Here is a 20,014-nt window from a genome sequence, read left to right on the forward strand (position 1 = left end):
GAAAGACTCTCCAACTTCCGAGTTCATGTTTAACCAGTTCTGTGTTGTTTTTAAATTATTTATTAATAATAATAATAATAATAATATATATTTTACATTGTAAACCCAGCCTTTGTCATTCGTTATTTTAGAATTTTACTTTCCTAACGACGATTATGATACCTGGGTACTCTCTGGGTTTGACCCAAGTTAAGACTACTGAGACTAGCCCTATCCATGCCCTGGTCAAATCTCTAGGACCCTAACAACGATCTAATGCCCCTGGGGGGACAATACATGAGCATGTGATTATGATAAACAATGTAATTTATTGGAGATAAGAAGAGACATGAAGACCAAATTTTAGAATGTTGCTTTTGATAATAAAGCTGAAAATGGCTCCTTAGTCACTGGAGAGACACATATAATACATGCGTGCATAAAAATATATGGTGCATCCAGAGCTTGATCTCGGGAAGGGCACTTTTTTTCTATCTGCCACAAAAAATAGTGGAATGTTTTACTCTGTGAATTATGCCATCTTAAAATTGTTTGTGATAGTCCCCAGCCTCCTAGTCTCAGCCATGTCCACCCTGTCCCCAGCTATATCTCACAAGTCCAGACCCCGGACCCCAGTCCCCAGCAATATGGCTCCAGTCTTCCTCATCTATATGCCCTAAACCTATCCTCCCTTTTCTCACTCATATCCCCCCCAGTCCCCATATATATACCCCAGACATATCCTCCCGTTGCCCAGCCATATCACCCCAGTCCCCAACCCAGCCCAAACTTGCTGAAGTCCAGAGCAGTGCTTGTTCCTGATGCTATGATGTCATAACTTCACAAGTCACGTGTGGGGACGGACAACCACTCACAGCAATAGCTGTCATAAAGTGCTTGCGACGAGGTAGTAAGATGTTTGGATGTGCACTCAGCTAATTTTTAAATGTACAAAAAAAAATAGTTTTGCCTGTAATTGGTTCAGCTGCATTTCCGGACATTCGCATCTATTAACAAAACTGGCAAATTCCGTTAAAATTAAAATTTGTACAAATCAGAATTCACAAGTCTAGTACTCACCCTGGTCATTCAGTGCCGGAGGAATAATGATCCCCAAAGCAAATAAGATGATGTTTATCGTACAAAATGTCTGAAAACTGCACAGAAGTTTGACATTGTTAAATTTGACTTGTCCCCGTTAATGCAATTTTAACACGCTGCTATAAAGTAAAGATTAGGTGATAAATTCACCGTAATCGGAAGGATTGTATCGTGAATTTATCCTTGAATTTATGTTGTAATGGTGCTGTACAGTGCATCAGAGACTTTGAAATAAAGTAAATCGGTGTGTTTTTATATATATCAAAACTGAGATAACTCAATCCAGGTCTATAATTGAAATGTCCTGAAAAAGAAATAGTAACTACATTTTATAGGTAAAAAGAAAAACTTTTCTCTATCAAGTAACAATGATACAAGCTCGGATTTTACTGAACGCCCAACAGCACAGAATAAGATAATGTTTTCAATGTCAAAATTTACATTTCTCAAATATATATTTAATTTTTTGTGCATAACAGTGGTGATTCTGTTAAGCAGAGCAACAAAAAACAGTGTTCGCAAAGCACTAAATATTAATTTTCCCTCCATCTGGCGCTGCTTAAATAGCATAAAATTATTTTTAATGGAAGTTGTTCTGAAAGCTATGCAAATGAATCTAAATCATAATAATTTAGACCCACTAAAGGTTAATTGAGCATAATAGCGGAGGTACAGTCATTTTTACCTTTTACCTCGATGAGCTTCACATCTCCCTCATTAAATTGGCAGTTTGGTGAAGGTTAATAGGGAAGGGCAAAAAAAATAAACGTTTGGAAACCTGCAAATAAATAGGCAATCTGCTAAACATCTGGGGTGTCAACCACGGCAATCTTATTTTTCAAATTAAAAGCCACCAATGTGTAAATCCAAAGAGAATTAAATCCCCACGATCCTAACCATGCCTGGGGACTCTCAGGGTTTGACTTAGAGTCTCCGGGTAAAGCCCTGCTACCCGGTGTCTTCAGGTCCGTTTCTCAAGACATGGGCTTGGCATGTGGCCACACCCATTCCCCCTCCCAAGCTCCGCCTACCCCCCTTTCCCAGGCTTTCCGCCTAGTTCCATCACACTAAATGCTGCGTGGGTCTAGCCTTACCCCTGTGCAAGTGTATGATCCTAACTCATCTATGGATGGGGTACATGCTTTTATGAAAACTTACGTTAATTCATTAAAAACAAAGAGAATTAGTTTAGCTTTCTTCAGTAGGATGCTGTTAATGTAGATATTTCATAAGAAAAATAAATAAATACAGTACCAGATTAAATAAGTGAATTTGGAAAACGTTTGGTCAAAAGGACACTTGGTTGATGACTTAGAATTCTCAGCTATATATCATCAGTATCATGAAGGGCCGAGTTTCAGCATAGGCTGATACAATAAGTAGAACAAAATGACACTCATTGGGATCAGTGAGACCGATAAGGAATGTTGTAAGTGCAAGTAATTAAGAAACATTTAAACACTCCAATGAGGAGAGGGTTGGTCAGGGATTTGTAGGACAATTGTGGTTCATAGTCACCTAACATGGTACTCTTATCCATCAGCACAGTATTGACAATTTTGTTCTTGTGTTGGAAACCAGCCCCTTACTATGGCTCTTTACAGAGTTCAGAAATCACGGATCTGCCTACATAAGGTTGTGAGGTTGGAAGACCACCAGATTTGTACATAAGTGCCTGCTTATGCATTCATTCAAAAATAGATCTCAAGAGCATTGGGGTATAAAAGGAAGGGGTGATATACCACCCACAGAGCATTTCATATGTTTGTTTGTTTCCGGTATATCATATATATAGAAGCTGTGGCCCCCAGATGATTCATCAATCCCCTCCTTCAATATAGGATTGTTTTCTCTATCTTAGAGATATAAGTCAGAGGCGATATTGGCTCCATGAGCAACATGCAAGAAAATGGCAACAATATGGCTTTTATTTAAAAAAAAATAAGATCATTTTTAAAAAAGCAACCATGTAGCAGCATGATAGCAGATCTTACGTACAGCACAAAACAAGACAATTTTAACTAATATTTATATTGTTCTATGTAGGGGTAAGGATTATAGTTGTATATACAGAAAAGAAAATACTTCAAGTTATTGCTGCTATAGGTGGTTCTACACGGTATTGAATCATAAGGTGTACTTTCACACATGGCTTCTCCATTTTGGCTTTATTTTTATTGACTAAATCATGACTCTGTAATATATGCTATGTGTTGTTGTTCATCTGAGGCTGTATTTACCTAATTTTAGACATGCTAAGGAACAAATGATTGTTATTATGTCCTGGTATGTAAAACCATAGAATTCAAATATGGTATACTTTCTTTTTCACGTGACTGCACACACATACCATATCTATCTATCTATCTATCTATACTTTACATGGGCTGCAGAAGTGGTCTCCAGCCATTTCTTTATGCTTATATAAAAATTATATTTTTAACATATTGGATTTGTTGGCGAATGGGAATGTATCATTTATAATTATTAATCAGAAACACAAGTCTGCATTGAGTAGGTGGGAATGAGCTACCTTGCACAGTATTTGGCACTAACAAATAGGGTTTTTGTGCCCATAATGTGTCCTGCCAGAGGCCTGAGAGGGTTTAAATGACTGCCAGAGGAAAATAATCCAAATTAGACTATTGTTTTTTGGTTTTTAAATCTGTATTTTTCAATCAACTCCGTTATATTATTTTTGTATTACATGAGTTCTCATTACTGCTTAAGCCGGTAGCCTAAAAAAACAGATCTGCTAACACCCCCAGGATAAACTGATCAGTCATTTAACTTGGGACATACACAATTTATACTGCATAAACTTCCCTTCCAAGTTTTAATTGCACAGTTATGTGTGCACAGTTATATATTCTAAAAACATTTTCTGCTGTCTTTTTTTTTTAATGTCAAGGCTTCAGAACCCTGTGATACACTTATATCCAGCAAACATTCTGACCTTCTAGGAAACAGGGGCATCAGGGGAGGAAAGAAGGGCAGAGGGACACCTGGTAGTTATGCCAATTTTGTCACTTTACTATAGTTATCTAGCTAAACACCGAATCAAAGGATTTTGTATGTAATATAATATATAACTGACTTGACGTTTATAAATGAATTCAGTAGAGGGATGGGGGGTTATTGTGCCTACGAATGTCTAAAAAAATTAGAGGATTTGTTTTCTTCGCAGGGCCTTCCTGAACCTCAAAACCCCAATAGCATGAGTGTTGCATTCTGTGTTAAACTGGCTGAGTCTCCTCATAGTTACTTTTAGTCATCATCCAGGAGAAGACATATTCCATTCTTCTACTTATTGTAGTTTAGGATATGTAAATATTTAACCTAGTAAAAATTGTCATAATAGGGGGTTGTCATAAAATAATTTTAATAATCTTTAATAGTTATAGGCAGTTATGGCTATAGGTTAATTCCATACAGCAAAATAATAGGGAGATAGTGGACATCATAGATTTGTACCTTGCTATGTTTTTCAGCGTCTGCCGGTGCTTTATAAATAAATGTCATGTAAATGTAATTTAACTTCTTTTTTTTTTTAATTTTTGGAAATGTTTTGAATTGCTATATTTGATCTTTATTTTCACAAACATTTTTACATTTTCTTTTTAGTGTAAGCAAGTCAAAAGAAATGATGGTGTTACAGATATTTTCAACATTCTTGCTTTAAATATTGAATGCAGATCTAGATTTGTAAGATCAATATTCATACTGATAACATCTAAACCCCATTTTTTATTCTTTTTTATTTGTCCAATGCAGTATTAATGTAATTGCTTTTGGGTTTTCTTTCTTATCTTATCTATTTTACACTTAATGATTCTGTAAAAAAAAACAAAAAACTGTTAATTAACTATTTTAGACCTATGTGATACAAATTTTTGATTGTATTTTTTTGTAGTTCTTCTTGGCTGCTCAGGCCAAAAGCCCTGTACCCCAATCCATCCCATAATAACGACATTACACCAGTACTTGGATAAGCACATTGGCCACAGCATTAAATTTATCCCATGCCCATAACATAATAAGTAACATCAACAAAAAGAGTCCTGGTCCAGCGGGTGCCATGGCTGCCTCCCCATGCATCAGGTGCCCTCCATCAAACACTGGTCAAGAATGGGACTCCACAGTTGTGACTTAAACCAATGACAACACAGTTGCCGCCCAGTGTTTATCATCAGCCTTCGTTAGTAATCATTGCCCAATTTACACAGTCGATTCCTCTAAGGATGTCTACAGATTTAGCACATACCAAAACTGGGAAACATCCCAAGTGTGCCCCAGCAGCTCCTTTTTTTTTTTTGCTCATTGTAGGAGCTTGGCGGACACGGTCGGGACTTTATGGGGTGAGGAGCAAAGCCAAACACTACTCCCCCCACATAGACACTACCCCAGAGGCCCGGGAATCAATTCTGACTATTGTATTTAAAACAAATACAAGCTTTTGTAGACAGGGTGTAGTCAAGAAAACAGAGTAACACAGGAGAAGAGTACACCAACATAGGAAAAACAAGTAGTAGCGATAAGAATACAATTAACTAAGATGCAGTTACTTTAGTTTGTCATCAGCTTGAGTTGCCCTGTCCTCCAGCTAATGATGTTAATGATATAGGTCTGTCCAATTGATATTAAACAGATATTAAACAATTTGTTATTATGCTAAATTAATTTTAGTCAGCACTCTAAAGGCAGTTGTTTCAGATTGTACAGCCAAGTTTCACGACAATTTCAAGATAAACAATATGAACCTTTTTGTCTTCCTCTCCGTTTGATATTCCAAGGGTGCTACATCTTTAGCTCGGCTGTCTTGTTATCCATCACATTTTAAGAAGACAAATAAATATTCAGCTAACAACTGTGAATATAATTTGAAAAGCTTTATAGTTTTAAACTTTGTCACAATTTCTTGCGTCTCTATGCTGGATAGTGAGTGAAATTGATTGACACATTCGTCGGAATGCTTGACAGCTACAAGAGCTTGTTTTATCGACCTGTCCATCATCTAATTGTTTACCGACAGGGCTTAGAGATGGCTAAAGATTTCTCTTATTTCCACCTCCAAGGAAAAAAATGATTTCTGAACTGTGTTACAAAATTCCATCACAATAGCTCAGAACTTAAAAATAACCATTATGTGTGTGTATAAAAGTGCTATGATTGTGGTTGAATTTTATTTTTGGGCTTTTTTTCTAAAAAAAACTAAATGACAGGTTTGTACTATGCCATTCTCTATCAAAACAACCTTTAAACATCATTCTGGCGCAGAACAGATTGTACAGGTTTTAGACGGCTGTGGAATTTTAAAAAGCCTATATAGAGAAAAAATTCCGAAAGAAAATGCTTTTATGGAAGTCTTTATTTTGTAACACCATCCTATGTTTGCATCATACAACAAAAGTCCAACACACAAATTCACTAAAGCCAACTCTTATTGGCAACCGCAAAACAAATAAGAAAAAAAATGTACTTAGACATGCAGGAGAGGAGAGTGCATGTGAGTTGAAAAATGTAAGCAACTCAACAAAATTCACTAAATTGTGAGTTACCTGTGGAATTTTATTCACCGTGTCACTGTGCAAACCCAAAGGGGTTAAATAAATGATGAAACAGGGGTCCCTAAGACTCTATTGAACAAATTACACCCTGAACCAATGTTCAGCCACTCGGGTACTTTTACATTTTGTCTCCCTGGACACAGTGCATGTTTGTACCATCGGTGAAACTCTTTTTCCATTTTATATTTTCTTTTGTTTTCTGGTTAGAGACCTACTTATTATGACGGGGTATTCCCAGTCCGTCTGCGGTTAGGGCAGTCTTAGTTGCGTAGGGGAGTGTTCACTGCAGTTAAGGCAGCAAGATCTAATTGATTGTCAGGCTATATTAAGGGAAGATACCCTTCAGTATACTACTATGCACTTTTTTGTTGTTTTTTTTCGCCATACTTTCAGTGATTTTATTCATGACCATTAAAAGTGACGTTTTCAAATGTTTTTATTGTTATTTTTTAATTAGTTGGGGGAAGAAGAGGGGCTCCTGAGAAACTTTCATTTATTTTCTTAATTTGCCTATTTTTAGATTTTACCAGGATTTTTCTTTAATATAGTTATAGGCGAGGGCATTCAAGTTCACATTTTAACTTGCATGCCCTTGTCTTTAACTCACAAAATTTGAAGTCACAGGCACTTACAAGCCCTGGCAAACAACTCACAGATTAGTGAATCTGAGAGTTGTTTTGCCAGTGTTAGTATGCAAGGGCATGTGACCGGAGTCTGGACAATTGAGTTAACCCTTAACTCGACTGACTACTCCACTTCTTAGTAAATAGACCCTATTAAGTCAGCTTTACTAAATTTTGTTTTGTGAATATAAAGAGGCTATGGATAGTGCCTTTGTTATAAAAATAGCACAATTGTGACATAATTACTGTCTACACCTACGTACAGAACAACTTCTGATTTTGCCGAAACAAACAAAAAATTGTCATTTTAAATTAAACATTTTGAGGCAATCAATACATTAAAAAGTTTCAAATATCTGTTATATGTCAGACTTTTGATGAAGCATTTAGATGGTTTTCAAGCTGTCCTGTATTTAACTACTTGTGACAATCTAGTGTAAATTAATGTTTGGCAACCAATGGCAAGTTCTTGAGGGTTTTTAGCCCAACAGCACTTAGCCCTCAGTCACCACCAGACGTGGTAAAGGTGAGCACAGCGAGGGAATTTAAACATGCATGGTATAAGCATATCGCTATCCTAAATCTAAGACGAGACGACTGATTGAGGTCTGAATCTTTACCACGGGAAAAACGGGCAGACTAGACGGGGCCGAATGGTTCTTTTCTGATCTCAAGTACTATGTTTCTATCTTCAGTTATTATTTCAGTTGCCTATGCTCCCATTAACCACCTGCTTTTGTTAATCCAGCTTTTCTCTACATGAAACAATTTAGTTTAGAAATACTATTCAGACTTGAAAACAAGACGTCATTCTGAGATCACAGATTCCTGGCTCAACATTTATTAAAAAAAATGCTGCCTTTTTTATGAAAAAACAGATGGGCATTAGAAAGTAAAGCAAGTTCGTTCTGAAGTGGTAGAAAGGTAAGTGCAGAAGTTCAGCCATTTGTTGTCGAGTCTTTACTTCCAATGAAATGACTCTGTAAATTCCTTTTACTCTTGTGGATTTTTGCTGCCACGAGCATTCTTTCAGAAAGAATACTGCGACTACAGCTTTACAGAGGTTCATATTATATTTATATGTATCTAGGGGGATCTACAATGCAGGGTTACATTGGTAGATCCGTCTCTAATGTTGTCAACAACACTAAATAAACTACAGCTGCTTATACAGTTTAACACTTCGCACCCCAATACCCTCCTTCGCGCTTAAAAGATTGATTAAAGTGTTAAAACATGGCAGGTGGCCCAATGCATACTTTGGCCCTTCTGTAATGGAATTCCCTACTATCCCATCTCACATTCTGTATATCTGTCAAGGAGGGACATTGTAACAACAATGGGGTCTGCAGTTATACGTGGGAACTTTCCAGGTTTGACCCAGAGTCTCCTGTGAAGCCCTGCTTTCCCCGGATCTCCCTGGTAGTTACTTCTGTTACTGCTTCTTTTGTCTATTCCTTATACCTCCTTTAGATAGGCAGAAGTAATTGTTTGTTCCTACTATCATGCAGCGCAAAAGACAATATGCCATTTCAAGTGCCCCCAACACCTTTTTCCTAAATAAATAAAAAACGAAATAATGGTAATAAAAAAACACATATAATACAAATAATTATAAAAGTATTTTTTAATTAAAAAAATTGATAGATGAGCTTTTGCGGACTGCAAGTCCCATGATCTCCACTGGCCACAAAAGCGAGACAGAAGGGCTGCTCAACGGGACAATGTCCAAAAAATGGACTCTCGGGAGGTATGCCACCAGCCGTATTGATGATGAGTGTGATGGGAGATGTATTCCACACCAGCAATGCACAAAGGGTGACATTCTTGTAGAAATGTCTATTTTGTCCCTAGATTATGTTTCTATACTGTATGGCATTTAACCCTATCCTATATACGCCTACTCTCCCATATGTAAACGGTCACATACATGGGCTGCATATGCAAACTACGTGTCTCTACAACACGATACATACCTGCCTTTCACCAAAAACAAAACTGCCGCTCTTTGATCATTTAGGATTTTGATAGGTATGTTAATCCTATCACCATTAGTTTATTCCCTTGGCAATTTGGGATAGTCTATGAAAGGGGGCCATAACTTCTGCAGGGCAACAAGGCAATGTTCTCACCACTCCTTTCAAAGCTAGTGTGACATCATAGTTGGGCGCGACATTTGACCTTCTCCAGGTGCCTAGATCCCTAGTTATGACCCATCAATTCCTGTTATACATTTTTGGAGCTTTTTTTAATAAACAAAAATACTTTTTTTGTCCTTGGGGTAAATAGGGAGCTCCAATTATAATTAATGTGACAGTCGGAGGATATAAACATTTTCAATCTTGCATTAACCATCCTTGGTTTTGTCACTAAGTTTAAGTGTTCATTTTATTTTATTCATCGATTAATCTCACGCCATTTTAACACATCTCGTGGTGCTTTTGATATGCTATTCTAAACCGAATGGCGTATAAAATAATTAATTCAGGAGTGCTGAATCACGGCAGATAAACTTTAGCTTTGCTGTTTTATTTCCTGCCATTGAGAGATTTATGAACAAATAAAGTATACACCAGTAAAATTCAGTATTACAAACAGAATGACATTTAAAAAAACATGCAGCAAAAGTAATTTATTAAATATTAGAATAAAAAAAAATATATTGACACATTTTAAAGTGGATCTTTTAAGGTCTCAAATCCAATTAAAAATACAGTAAATTAACCTATTATTGCTGTTTACAGATTAAAATACGCTATATAGGCATACCTAAGAACAGTTTTTGCCCCAATTTCAGGGTGAAAGGGCAGATTCTCAGGGTGACACCTACATACTGTATATACACATGCCTTCATACCTGGGAATTCTCCGGGGTTTCCCAGATGAAGCACTTCTTCTCCGGCTCTCAGGTCTCTGTGCCCTTTCTAGGCGCGGAAGGAGCAGCATATAGGCACACCCACTCCCCGCCCTATCCCCCTCCCACTACCATAGAGATTTGAGTGATCTGGGTTAGCCCCTCCCATATAAACAGCTAGCTCCACCTCTCACTAAGCCCACTTGAAGAGGGAGCACTCTGGGTATCCTGGCCATTAAAATGTGTATCACATCACTAGTACCTTGTAGTCTCATTGATCCGTCTGACAAAGTTCTTTTAACCTTACTCGACCCAGAAAACTCTGTTCAGTTGACCTTTAACCTTCTCTTTAGGATGCATTTTCTAGTCTGTGCAACAGATGCAATCTATCCTTAATTTTAACATTTATGGCGTTCTGAAGGATAAGTGTTCTCACAGCATAGATATACGCGAGGCACGACGACATAAAACAAAACTCATAAAGAAGAAGTTTGCAATTTCCATCTCGCTTTATTGCCACCTAAAAAAGAAGAAGAACGTATCAAATCTGCAAGGAAAAGCCGCTGTCCACCTGTTTATGGCCTTTTTTTCTATTTGAACCAATGAAGATACTGAAGTTGATCAAATAGAAGCGATAGATTGACAATCTTGGTACTCTACCAGTTACGTCAGCTTCAGATAATTTCAGACGCTTGTTACCGTGGCAACCTTGAAGTGGACACATGGAATCTAGATTGAAAGGCATGTTATTAACTCTTGCTGAAATACGACTAATTTGTTTTTCATTCTGACCTATAAATGCGACACACATAAAAACTAAAATCTGGGTCACAGGGGCACTTCCACTGGGGTTGGGGAGGTTAAAGTGCCTTAAAGTTTGAATAATTCAATTGTCTATCTTACCCAACAGTATAGGGTACATTTGCTCCACCCATGTTCCACCTTGTCCCACCCATTCTCCACCCATTGGGCAGGGCTAGTATTTTGCCCCTCCCTGAAAATAAAATTGCGTGGACATCCCTGGCCCCAAGAGATTTTTTTAAAAATATATTCACAGTTGCATAAAAAACTATAATGCCTTACATCATAATTTTATAACCAGAAACTATAATAGCCCCAGGCAGCATGTATAGGTTAATGGGATATGTATTCCAGGTACTGGCAATCATAAAATTTGAACTGTTAAACTGCATCTGTATTTTTTTTCCTCAAATCCAACATTTTATATGTCTATACACTTAACCAATGTAACTGTGTTTAATATATACACTACCATTCAAAAGTTTGGGGTCACTTTCAGTCCTGTTTCTGAAAGAAAAGCCGATTCTCGCCATTAAAGCAACCCAAAATGACTTCTTGAAGCATTACGAAGGGCCAGCACCGACATTTTTTAAGCAAGATGGGCTGAGCTGGCCCTGCAGTAGGTATACTAAAAGCTGTGTCTCCCTTTAAGGGTCTCAACAACTAGTAGGATCTTGTACATTTATATTCGAGCTGGAATCATAAGGTATACAACCTGGCTCGGCCTGGAAATAGGGCAAGCCAGAACCAAGATGGCTAAAATGTTCTTCTATGTTTTTGGGTACATACCAGCTCATTCTTGGTCTGTCTTGTGCTGTGCTGCAGCCGGCTCATATCAATCTTGGGTAAAGCAGTGTTTGTCTATCCCTAATAATGGTTATTTGAGATGATTTTCTGGAAAATTATAACATTTGAGAATCTCACACTACGGTACATACTATCCTCTACTGTGAGTTACCAGGTAACAAGTTATATTCCGCTGAGCCGTTAAGTTGTAAATAATTAGTGAAATGTTACATTCTATCATTAGACAAAATAAAAAGCTTTCACCAACACTTATTAAATAAATGTTAATTATGCTTAACTACTAATGAAATAACTTACCACATACACCTGTTTTGTTCCAATTAGACAATAAAACCATGATCTGTAATGCTCTCGGCTGTTGCTAGCATAACGTACCGAGTCCCGTTGGTCTGCGTTGCCATTGATTTTTTATGAGAGCAGAAAATAACTTCAAAAAAATTTACTTTCACACAGCAATAGATTTGTTGCCAGTATTCATGTAGAAACGTTGAAAGGTTCAGTCTAAAATAGACACGCCAGGCTTGTCTCAGCTCGCAAAAAGTGGACAAACTAGATGTAGCAGATGGTTGTAAACTGCTGTCATGTTCCATGTTCTATGTGTACGGTGTCACTGGTTAGGTGAACAAGTGTGGTTTATCAGAACGGAAGACAATAGTGAGGCAGACGTTTATGGTGCATGGACCTCCTTTCCTAATGTAGTTATACCTCTTGTAGACATAGAGACACAGAAACATTAAATGTGATGGCCGATAAGGACCAATTGGCCCATCTAGTCTGCCCATTTTACCCTTAAGTCCTCAGAAATAATTATTCTTTCCTCTGTTGTGACTGACAGAACTGTGCCCCCAATGCTATATTCTGTCTTGTGATTTTTATGACCCAAGTGCATTATTTTACATTTATCAACGTTAAACTGTAGCTGCCACACTCTCAACCATTCATCATAATGCCTGTATGACTGATGTGCTTATTATACAACTGGGTTTATTGTACCTCCCTTTCATGTACTATAAACAGTAAAGCTCTAAGTACATTCCTTAGCGCTAAAGCAATAAAAAAATACTGTACATACATACATAAAAACGCTGTTTGTTTTACTGATGCTGGAAGGAAAACAAAGGACTACCATGAGGTTCTTTTCTAGATCAGCAAGCAATTCAATGCGGGAGGCAGCATAGAGAAGTAACAATTTTTGTATGTAGAATGTAGTGTGCTGGGAAAATTGCCGCATAATTAGCAGATATGTTGAAAATTATATACTTTGCACCAAGTGTACTTGTGATACCGTATGAGTTGTTTATCAAGTAACGTTTCTAGATCTAGAACAAAACCGTAGGCTACACTGATAGGCTGAAGAAGGAATATATTGTTATCTGCTTTGTTGGCTGTGACCTTTCATGTAGTTCCATCAAAAAGTGCACATGTTGTGAATGATTCTGTTGTTCCTCACGACCATGTCTGGTCGGATTGTCTACATCTGTGTTATTTGGCTGCCAGAGCTTCTGAGACCATTTGCTAGACCCAATTAAACGGTAATTGTCATGATAAAACCCGGGGCAGGCTGCGCTAAGCCTGATCTTAAAATTTTGCAAATGAAGAAAAAAAACAAAAAACTTCCCTTAAATCTTAGTATAAAAAGAACAGTCCCAAGGCATCAACGTCAATAAAGGCTATTAGGATCTTTTCAATGTGATCAGCAAGCAAGCCGTTGCTCTCTGGGGGGGATTTTAATATCCCACCCAGAGTAGTAATCGGAAACCTATTAACTTTATAAAATCTGCTTGGTGAATGGACTGTGTCCTTTGTAAATGTTTTGTTTTTGAGTTGTGGTAGTATTGCCTACGTCTGAATATGGAAATCGTTGGGGATTGCAAGAAATCCCCATCAGTCCTATACTCAGTTCTATGTATTACTTACCCTTCTCAAACAATAAATGCACTTACAAATATATATTTAGTAAATGTCCTACACTACTTTGCATAAGGAAGCATCTAGCAGCAGAAAAATAACCATTTTCTTTAAATCAGTGATTAGTACTCTTTTTCTACAAAAGCTAACATTCCACTACAATCAACTTGCTTTTCTCTAAGAGTGGTAATCTAATTTGGGATAAACAATTTGTGTGTTCTTATAGCGAATGCATTAAGGTTGCATGTTCTCTTAAATCCAATCTTTCTTTAATTTAAGATTATCTCATCGGATGTGTGGGCAAGGTATTCAGAAAGGAGACACATTTAACACATTGCAAAATATATTAAATGGCGTATATCTCTTAAACGCAAAGACGCACAAAAACAGCTAAGAAAGGCTTTAATTAAACGGTAATAAGGTGTCATTTGTGTTAGGATGAGCAGAAATTGAAAGAGAAAAGGGTTGCAGAAAAGATAAACGTTCCATAAAGTGTAGAGATCCAAGCGAGGGCAGACAAAATTCAATATCCTATCTGCAGTCCTGAAAGCTTCCCAGGGCTGCTATCCCTTAGAACATACATGGAATTTCTCCAAGTTTGACCCGGATCACTCCAGGTCACTCTTCTAATTCTCTGGGGCAGGGAAAGGACATTTAGCCGCATCCAATCTCTGACCGAGTCATCTCCCACTTCCAACCCATTCAATAGTTCTTGGGGCTAGCCCTACAGCTCCCAAGGCTCGCCATATCCATTGAGCTGCTATGTCCCAACACCTCGCAAAGCCAATCCATCAGATAAAGGACAGCTCCAAGTGGCCTGCTGTCAAAAGTTCCTGTCTATGAAACGCTACTCTTCACATGAAGGGAAGTCATACGCCCGCATGGTAGGAATGCCTTGTCCCTGCTCCACTCTTTCTAGATAGCATGTGGAGTGGGGAACTCCAAGGCATACCTGGGAACTTTTGACAGCAGGTATGAAATGCAATAACTTAAGACACAAATTATATTGGAAAATAACTAAGGCTTAATTAACTTTAAAGAAAATGTTTGATATCTCCTGACATTTCCTGACATAGCCTTCTGATATTTACTGACAATATCATCAAATATGCCACAGTTTCACAGGCACAGGGAATAGTTTACCTTCCAGCTAATTAGTTTATTATTCCTAATTTATTCATGTCAAAAAGATTACTGTCATATCCTGCTGTGAGTGGACAAAAAGGTTACCTATACCTATTTATGGACTTATATTTCAGAAGACCTGTTACAAGGCAAACTTAGAATTATAACATTCATGAAAAAGACAGAATTGATCAATTTGTACACCAGAGATTAATAGCATGGGCAATTTTGGCAGACTAGAAGGGGCAAAAAGTTTTTATCTGCCGTCAATTTGTTTCTTTTTGCTTGGGACATTGGTTGTGTCCTGCACGTATGTCACAGTGGTAGGAAGATCAAGGAGGCTCATGAACATTACAGCCTGGGGCAGTTGTCCATCTTGTCCCCAGTCTAGGTACAAGCCACTGGGGGTTGCAGCTTTGACCCCTGTGACCACTTCTTCTTGTCTCCTCACACTGGTTCAAAATAGTGCCCTTCCAACCTGGACCACACCGATCCAGGTCAAAAGGGCCCTTTCTAAACTATTTTGAACCGTCACTGAGAGATAGGAACGTGTCGGAGGTCACGTGATGTCATATGAGACTATGATCCCATTTGATTTAAGAGTTTCTGCTTAATACCAGGAAGTAAACTCTGCCCAACCCACATAATTGGATGCCTATTCATTATGGTGCAGATTATACACAAACATACCCGCCCACACCCATACACACACACTTTCACTAACATACCCTATATATATGTGTGTGTTGTTACATGATATTCTAAATAGTAGTACGTTTGTGTGCCATACCTTGGTGCCCAAATATTTAAAAGGAATTCCAAAGGATTTCTATAGAGAACTCAGACTGCCCTCGTGGAACTGGAAATAGTCCGAATACATAAAGCAACAGCCACATCCTACGGGCTATATTTATAAAGAGAAGTTCTGGGTCAAAGTTCTAGATGTGTAGTGATCACCATGGAAACCAAAAGGGCGCCCTTATATTTGTTCTTTTGGCCCCCAATAGCTCTACGTAAATATGGCATTGAATGATTAAATTGCCCACCACAAACCCCAGTAAATGTCCACCATGAGCAACGTTGGCGCCTTCCCTGGGTTTGGTAATTCCCTCCCCGCACACTTCTGCCGACAGCCTGAACATTTTCGTTCCCCCGCAACGCAAACACTGCTAATAAAACAGGATATTACCTCAACAAATATATGGTGTGACATCATTAGCCCCAACTAACCGGGATCAAAAGAGTTGTGTATCCGATTATGATCTACTTGAGGAGTTAAAGCCAAACGGGCCCAGGATTTTCTAACAGCCTTTTTAAAGCTCTATAAGATGTTTGCAAACAATATTTAGATTCATGTTGGTTATTACTGAATAAAAAAACGCAGTTGTGAATCTCAAATAAAATGTTCTTCTTGTACCTGACATTGTTTGATGACTTCCCTTCTATTTTGGGAGACTTTCTAATCAAATGTAACCAACTCAGCACAGTCATTTGTTACCATGGAGCTGCTCGCTCTCTTTTTATCGCTCACAATCCGTACAATTTCCATTCACTGATTTCATTTAGCATTCTTCAAAGGGGGGGTGGGGAGTGAAACATCATCAGTTTCTCAAACAGAGAAAATCTGAAATAGGCAAAAAGAAATATAAAAGGAGCCGATTCTGATTTGAATTACATAAAGTTACAAATATTATCCAAGGCTTTACTACCAGAGCTGCAGAAGGTGAAACCCAAGCCAAGGATGGGGTACCCAGCAGAAACCCTTTCATTGGTGGTCTAGTGGTAGACCATGAAGATCTGTTTATCCTTCAGCACAGCTGTTGTCCATTCTATGACTATTATGGGTCTATTTTGATTATTTCGGGTACTGTTTTATGACATCATAACTTGGAACGCTTACACTCTCTGATAGGTAGACAGGAAGGAAACTGGAGACAAGAGAGATGAACCAGATCTCCCCCAGAAGATACCAATGTTTTCTCAAGACACCTCAACCACCCTCCCTAAAGATAAACACGGGGGGGGGGTCAGGAGATTAATAGCTGGAGAACAGGACAGAATCTTTAAAACACAGAGAGTTAATTTCACTCTAGATTATTAGATTATTTTACTTCTATTGCTTTAAATTAGGTCCATCTAGTCTGCCCATATTTAAGGACTCTTTAAACAGTCATTGGTCTTCTCCTATAGGCGCCATATGTCTACCCCACGTAGCTGACGCAAGAGATTGAGTTGTATCACACGCGCATGCACACATACGCAACACATTAAAAAGTTTCCAAAGATTGATCTCGGTTTGAAATTGGTTTGTGACATTTTAAAGCCGTTCCCAGAAATGTCTACAGCTTATCACTAAAATAGAGAGGAACATAAATTAATTTAAAGCCAGCAGCGAGACATGAATATATAAATAACTGGCATCCTAAGTATGGTTCAATTATTCCACGTATCTTTTTTTCTCCTTCTACATTATTGCTTCACCGATCCTGCTTAACACATTCAAGCAAATAGACCAACAATGTTAACTTTTTTTTTGTTCTTTTACTTAAGATAAAATGTATTTTAATAGCATTTATCCTTAAAGAAGAACTATTTTTTTCACATTAAATAGTTTCCAATAATATTATATTTTTTCTATTTTAAAACAGGTTTAGTTTACAGAAACTACAATATTTTCAGACAGCTCCTTATCATACTGCCAGGAGGTCAGTTGGACTGACTAATGACAGTCTATAGAGGAACGGACTTCATTAGCATTGCCATAAAGCATCAGCTTAGTGTGGTGTTTGAGCCGGGAAAGTCACCCGAAATATCACATGACTGACAGCAATGGCTGACTGACAACCACGTTATTTTCAGTGATATACTGTGTTACTGTATACAGGGTGATTATTTTTCTTTAGGACTTGCCCATCAAAGAGGAACTGCCCTAATTAATTAATTAATTCTACACATAGCTTGTGCTTTTTGCCAATCCCTGTAATTGTTTTGGAAGTATTTTGTTTAATGTTAGATATATTTGACTAAATATGAAACTTAGTGAATCGTTTCCCTGTCTCTCACTTTTACTCCCCACCCTACCGAAGACTACCTGAACCAATGAACAACCAGAAGCTTTTAAGGGCAGCGATAACATAATGGGGAGGAATAAGCTTATAGTTCTTAACAGGAAGTTAAGATGGCTTTGCCTACACATCAGCAGATTTTTAAATGTCACTATATTGGTTATTTTAATTGGTAAATACCTAATCGACCAATATTTGGCAAAGTTTATCATCTTCAGGTCATCTGAAGACCTTTAAAACGTTTTTGTGACTCTCCATCTGTTGGCTGACAATGACCACTCTTTTCTGGAACCATTTCCATTTTATCGCCATTTTACCCAGTCATCTCTAGAAACAAGGAAAACGCTGATTTATTTTTTTTACATCAGTAAAGCATCATTTGGTTTAATTCCGCAGTTACCGTCACATCCTTCCAAGAACAGCTATTGCGATCGGCAACCACCGATTCAAATTATCCCAACTCTATCGCAATTCTTTTTTTTCGGGTAACAGAAGATAAAAACTTCAGTGTTGATGGAAAATAATACATATTGTCCAACTTTTTAGTTGAGCTGAAGGCAATCTATTGAACCTGCGCACCTGTACGCTGTGATCCCAGTGATATGAAATCTATAACAATAGAAATGTATTCTTTATTTAAAAATACATTCCAAGCGACGTATATATCACTGCATCAGATATCCACACTAATGTAAAAAAATAATAAAATATTTTTTTTAAAAATATATATATATATATATATATATATGTACAGAAAAAGCAGTTTTTGGCGATCGGATCACTTTATTTGATTTACATGAGCATATCAACATAAAATCTTCATATAAATAAAACTCAACTAACCCCCGTAAACATGGCTACATCTGTATGTATGTGCAGGTATAGGGGTCATTTTCTTTGTTTTAGGGGTCATTTTCTTTTTTGTTTAAAACTACATATGGAATTGCACATTTTTTATTTTTTTTAAACTTAGATTTTATTGCATTTTCCATCCAAGTATGCAACAAATGAATTGCACATGTTGACCAACATGCTTTATCGTGACGCTCCGGAGCGCGTAGGGTTAAGAGTTCCCAAAAAAGAGGGGATCCGCTCAGCACCAACCAGCGCAGCCTCAGCCCACACTGACACACATGTAGTTAGTAGCGTCTTCGCTAAAGAACTGCAGGCAAGCACTTAGCAGACGAGACGTGTGAGCTGGATGCAAAGATGCCTCATCCAAGAATCCCTCCTGCTGGCAATATGTAAATCTACCTGCAGCCTGACTGTCTCTGCCTGCCCACAACCCAAAAAAAAAACACAACACGTTAACAAACAACAAGCCGCAAGCAAGCTTTTATTCCGCTACAGCTCCTGATTCTCGGGACTTCCTCGTAAATATATTCTTTTATCGACTAAGTACCCCCATCGCAAGTATGTTTGCCTCTATCTGGTACGCCAAGAAGCTTGGACGCAGATTCGTCCAAAATGCCAGGAAAGCAAAACTCCAAAAGGTATGAGATTACTTAGAATTATAACCTGTGTGTGTGTGTTAAATATACAGGTTTAATACAATGTTTCATTGTTTTTTTTTTTTTATTTTATTGTTTTTTGGCTTTTTTTTGTTTTTTTTTTAAATCCATCAAAAAAAAATGTCCGTACCCTTTTAAATGCCAGACAAAAACAACAAACAGCCTGTTCGAGTTGCTATTTAATCTTAATCGTTTTAACCCACGGCTAAAAAAAAAAAATAAAGAACGTCGAAATGCTGCCTTTTAGTTTTTAACCCTTTGGGTACCAAGAGGTTGTTTCTTTCTTTTTTTTTTTTTTTTTACTAGTTTCTCTTTCCTTTCTTTTTTTAATTGCTTATCTTTTCTCCCAACTGTTTTATTTTGTTATACTGATTTTATTTGGTAGCCTTTTTGAGTTCCAAAACCGAAAGAAACATATTATTGACACAAGGGGGTTTTTATGTTCCAAAAATGAACTAAAATAATCTCTGAGCTGGTTGCTATGCTGCATCATTTTATTTTTAGACCGATACTAAAGACGCTATCATTAATTAGAAGTCATTCATTATTAACATAGTCTGAAGGCTTAGTTGTACAAGTTGTCATACTAGCTCTCTGCGTAGAAAATGTGTACCTTCCCAAACTGATTTCACTTTTGTTTGTTATTTATATAATAAAACATAAATTTCTATTA

At 37.5% G+C, this 20,014-nt stretch overlaps 1 protein-coding gene across 6 annotated transcripts in view; it reads left to right on the forward strand.

Moving 5' to 3' along the window:
- LOC149280628 (disks large homolog 2-like) overlaps positions 1–20,014 on the forward strand; it is a 522,250-nt gene that overhangs the window by 255,357 nt on the left and 246,879 nt on the right. The window contains exon 1 of one of the 6 annotated variants that reach the window (XM_089500315.1): positions 19,246–19,323. The exons of the other annotated variants lie outside the window; for them this stretch is intronic. Within the exon in view, the coding sequence (XP_089356441.1) occupies positions 19,246–19,323 (78 nt within the window). Of the gene's footprint in view, positions 1–19,245; positions 19,324–20,014 lie in introns of those variants that run through there. 6 annotated transcript variants of the gene reach the window in all.

This window comes from Sceloporus occidentalis, unplaced genomic scaffold (genome assembly GCF_023333645.1).
Source record: "Sceloporus occidentalis isolate IW3139 unplaced genomic scaffold, rSceOcc1.0.p SCAF_151, whole genome shotgun sequence".
NCBI lineage: Eukaryota > Metazoa > Chordata > Lepidosauria > Squamata > Phrynosomatidae > Sceloporus > Sceloporus occidentalis.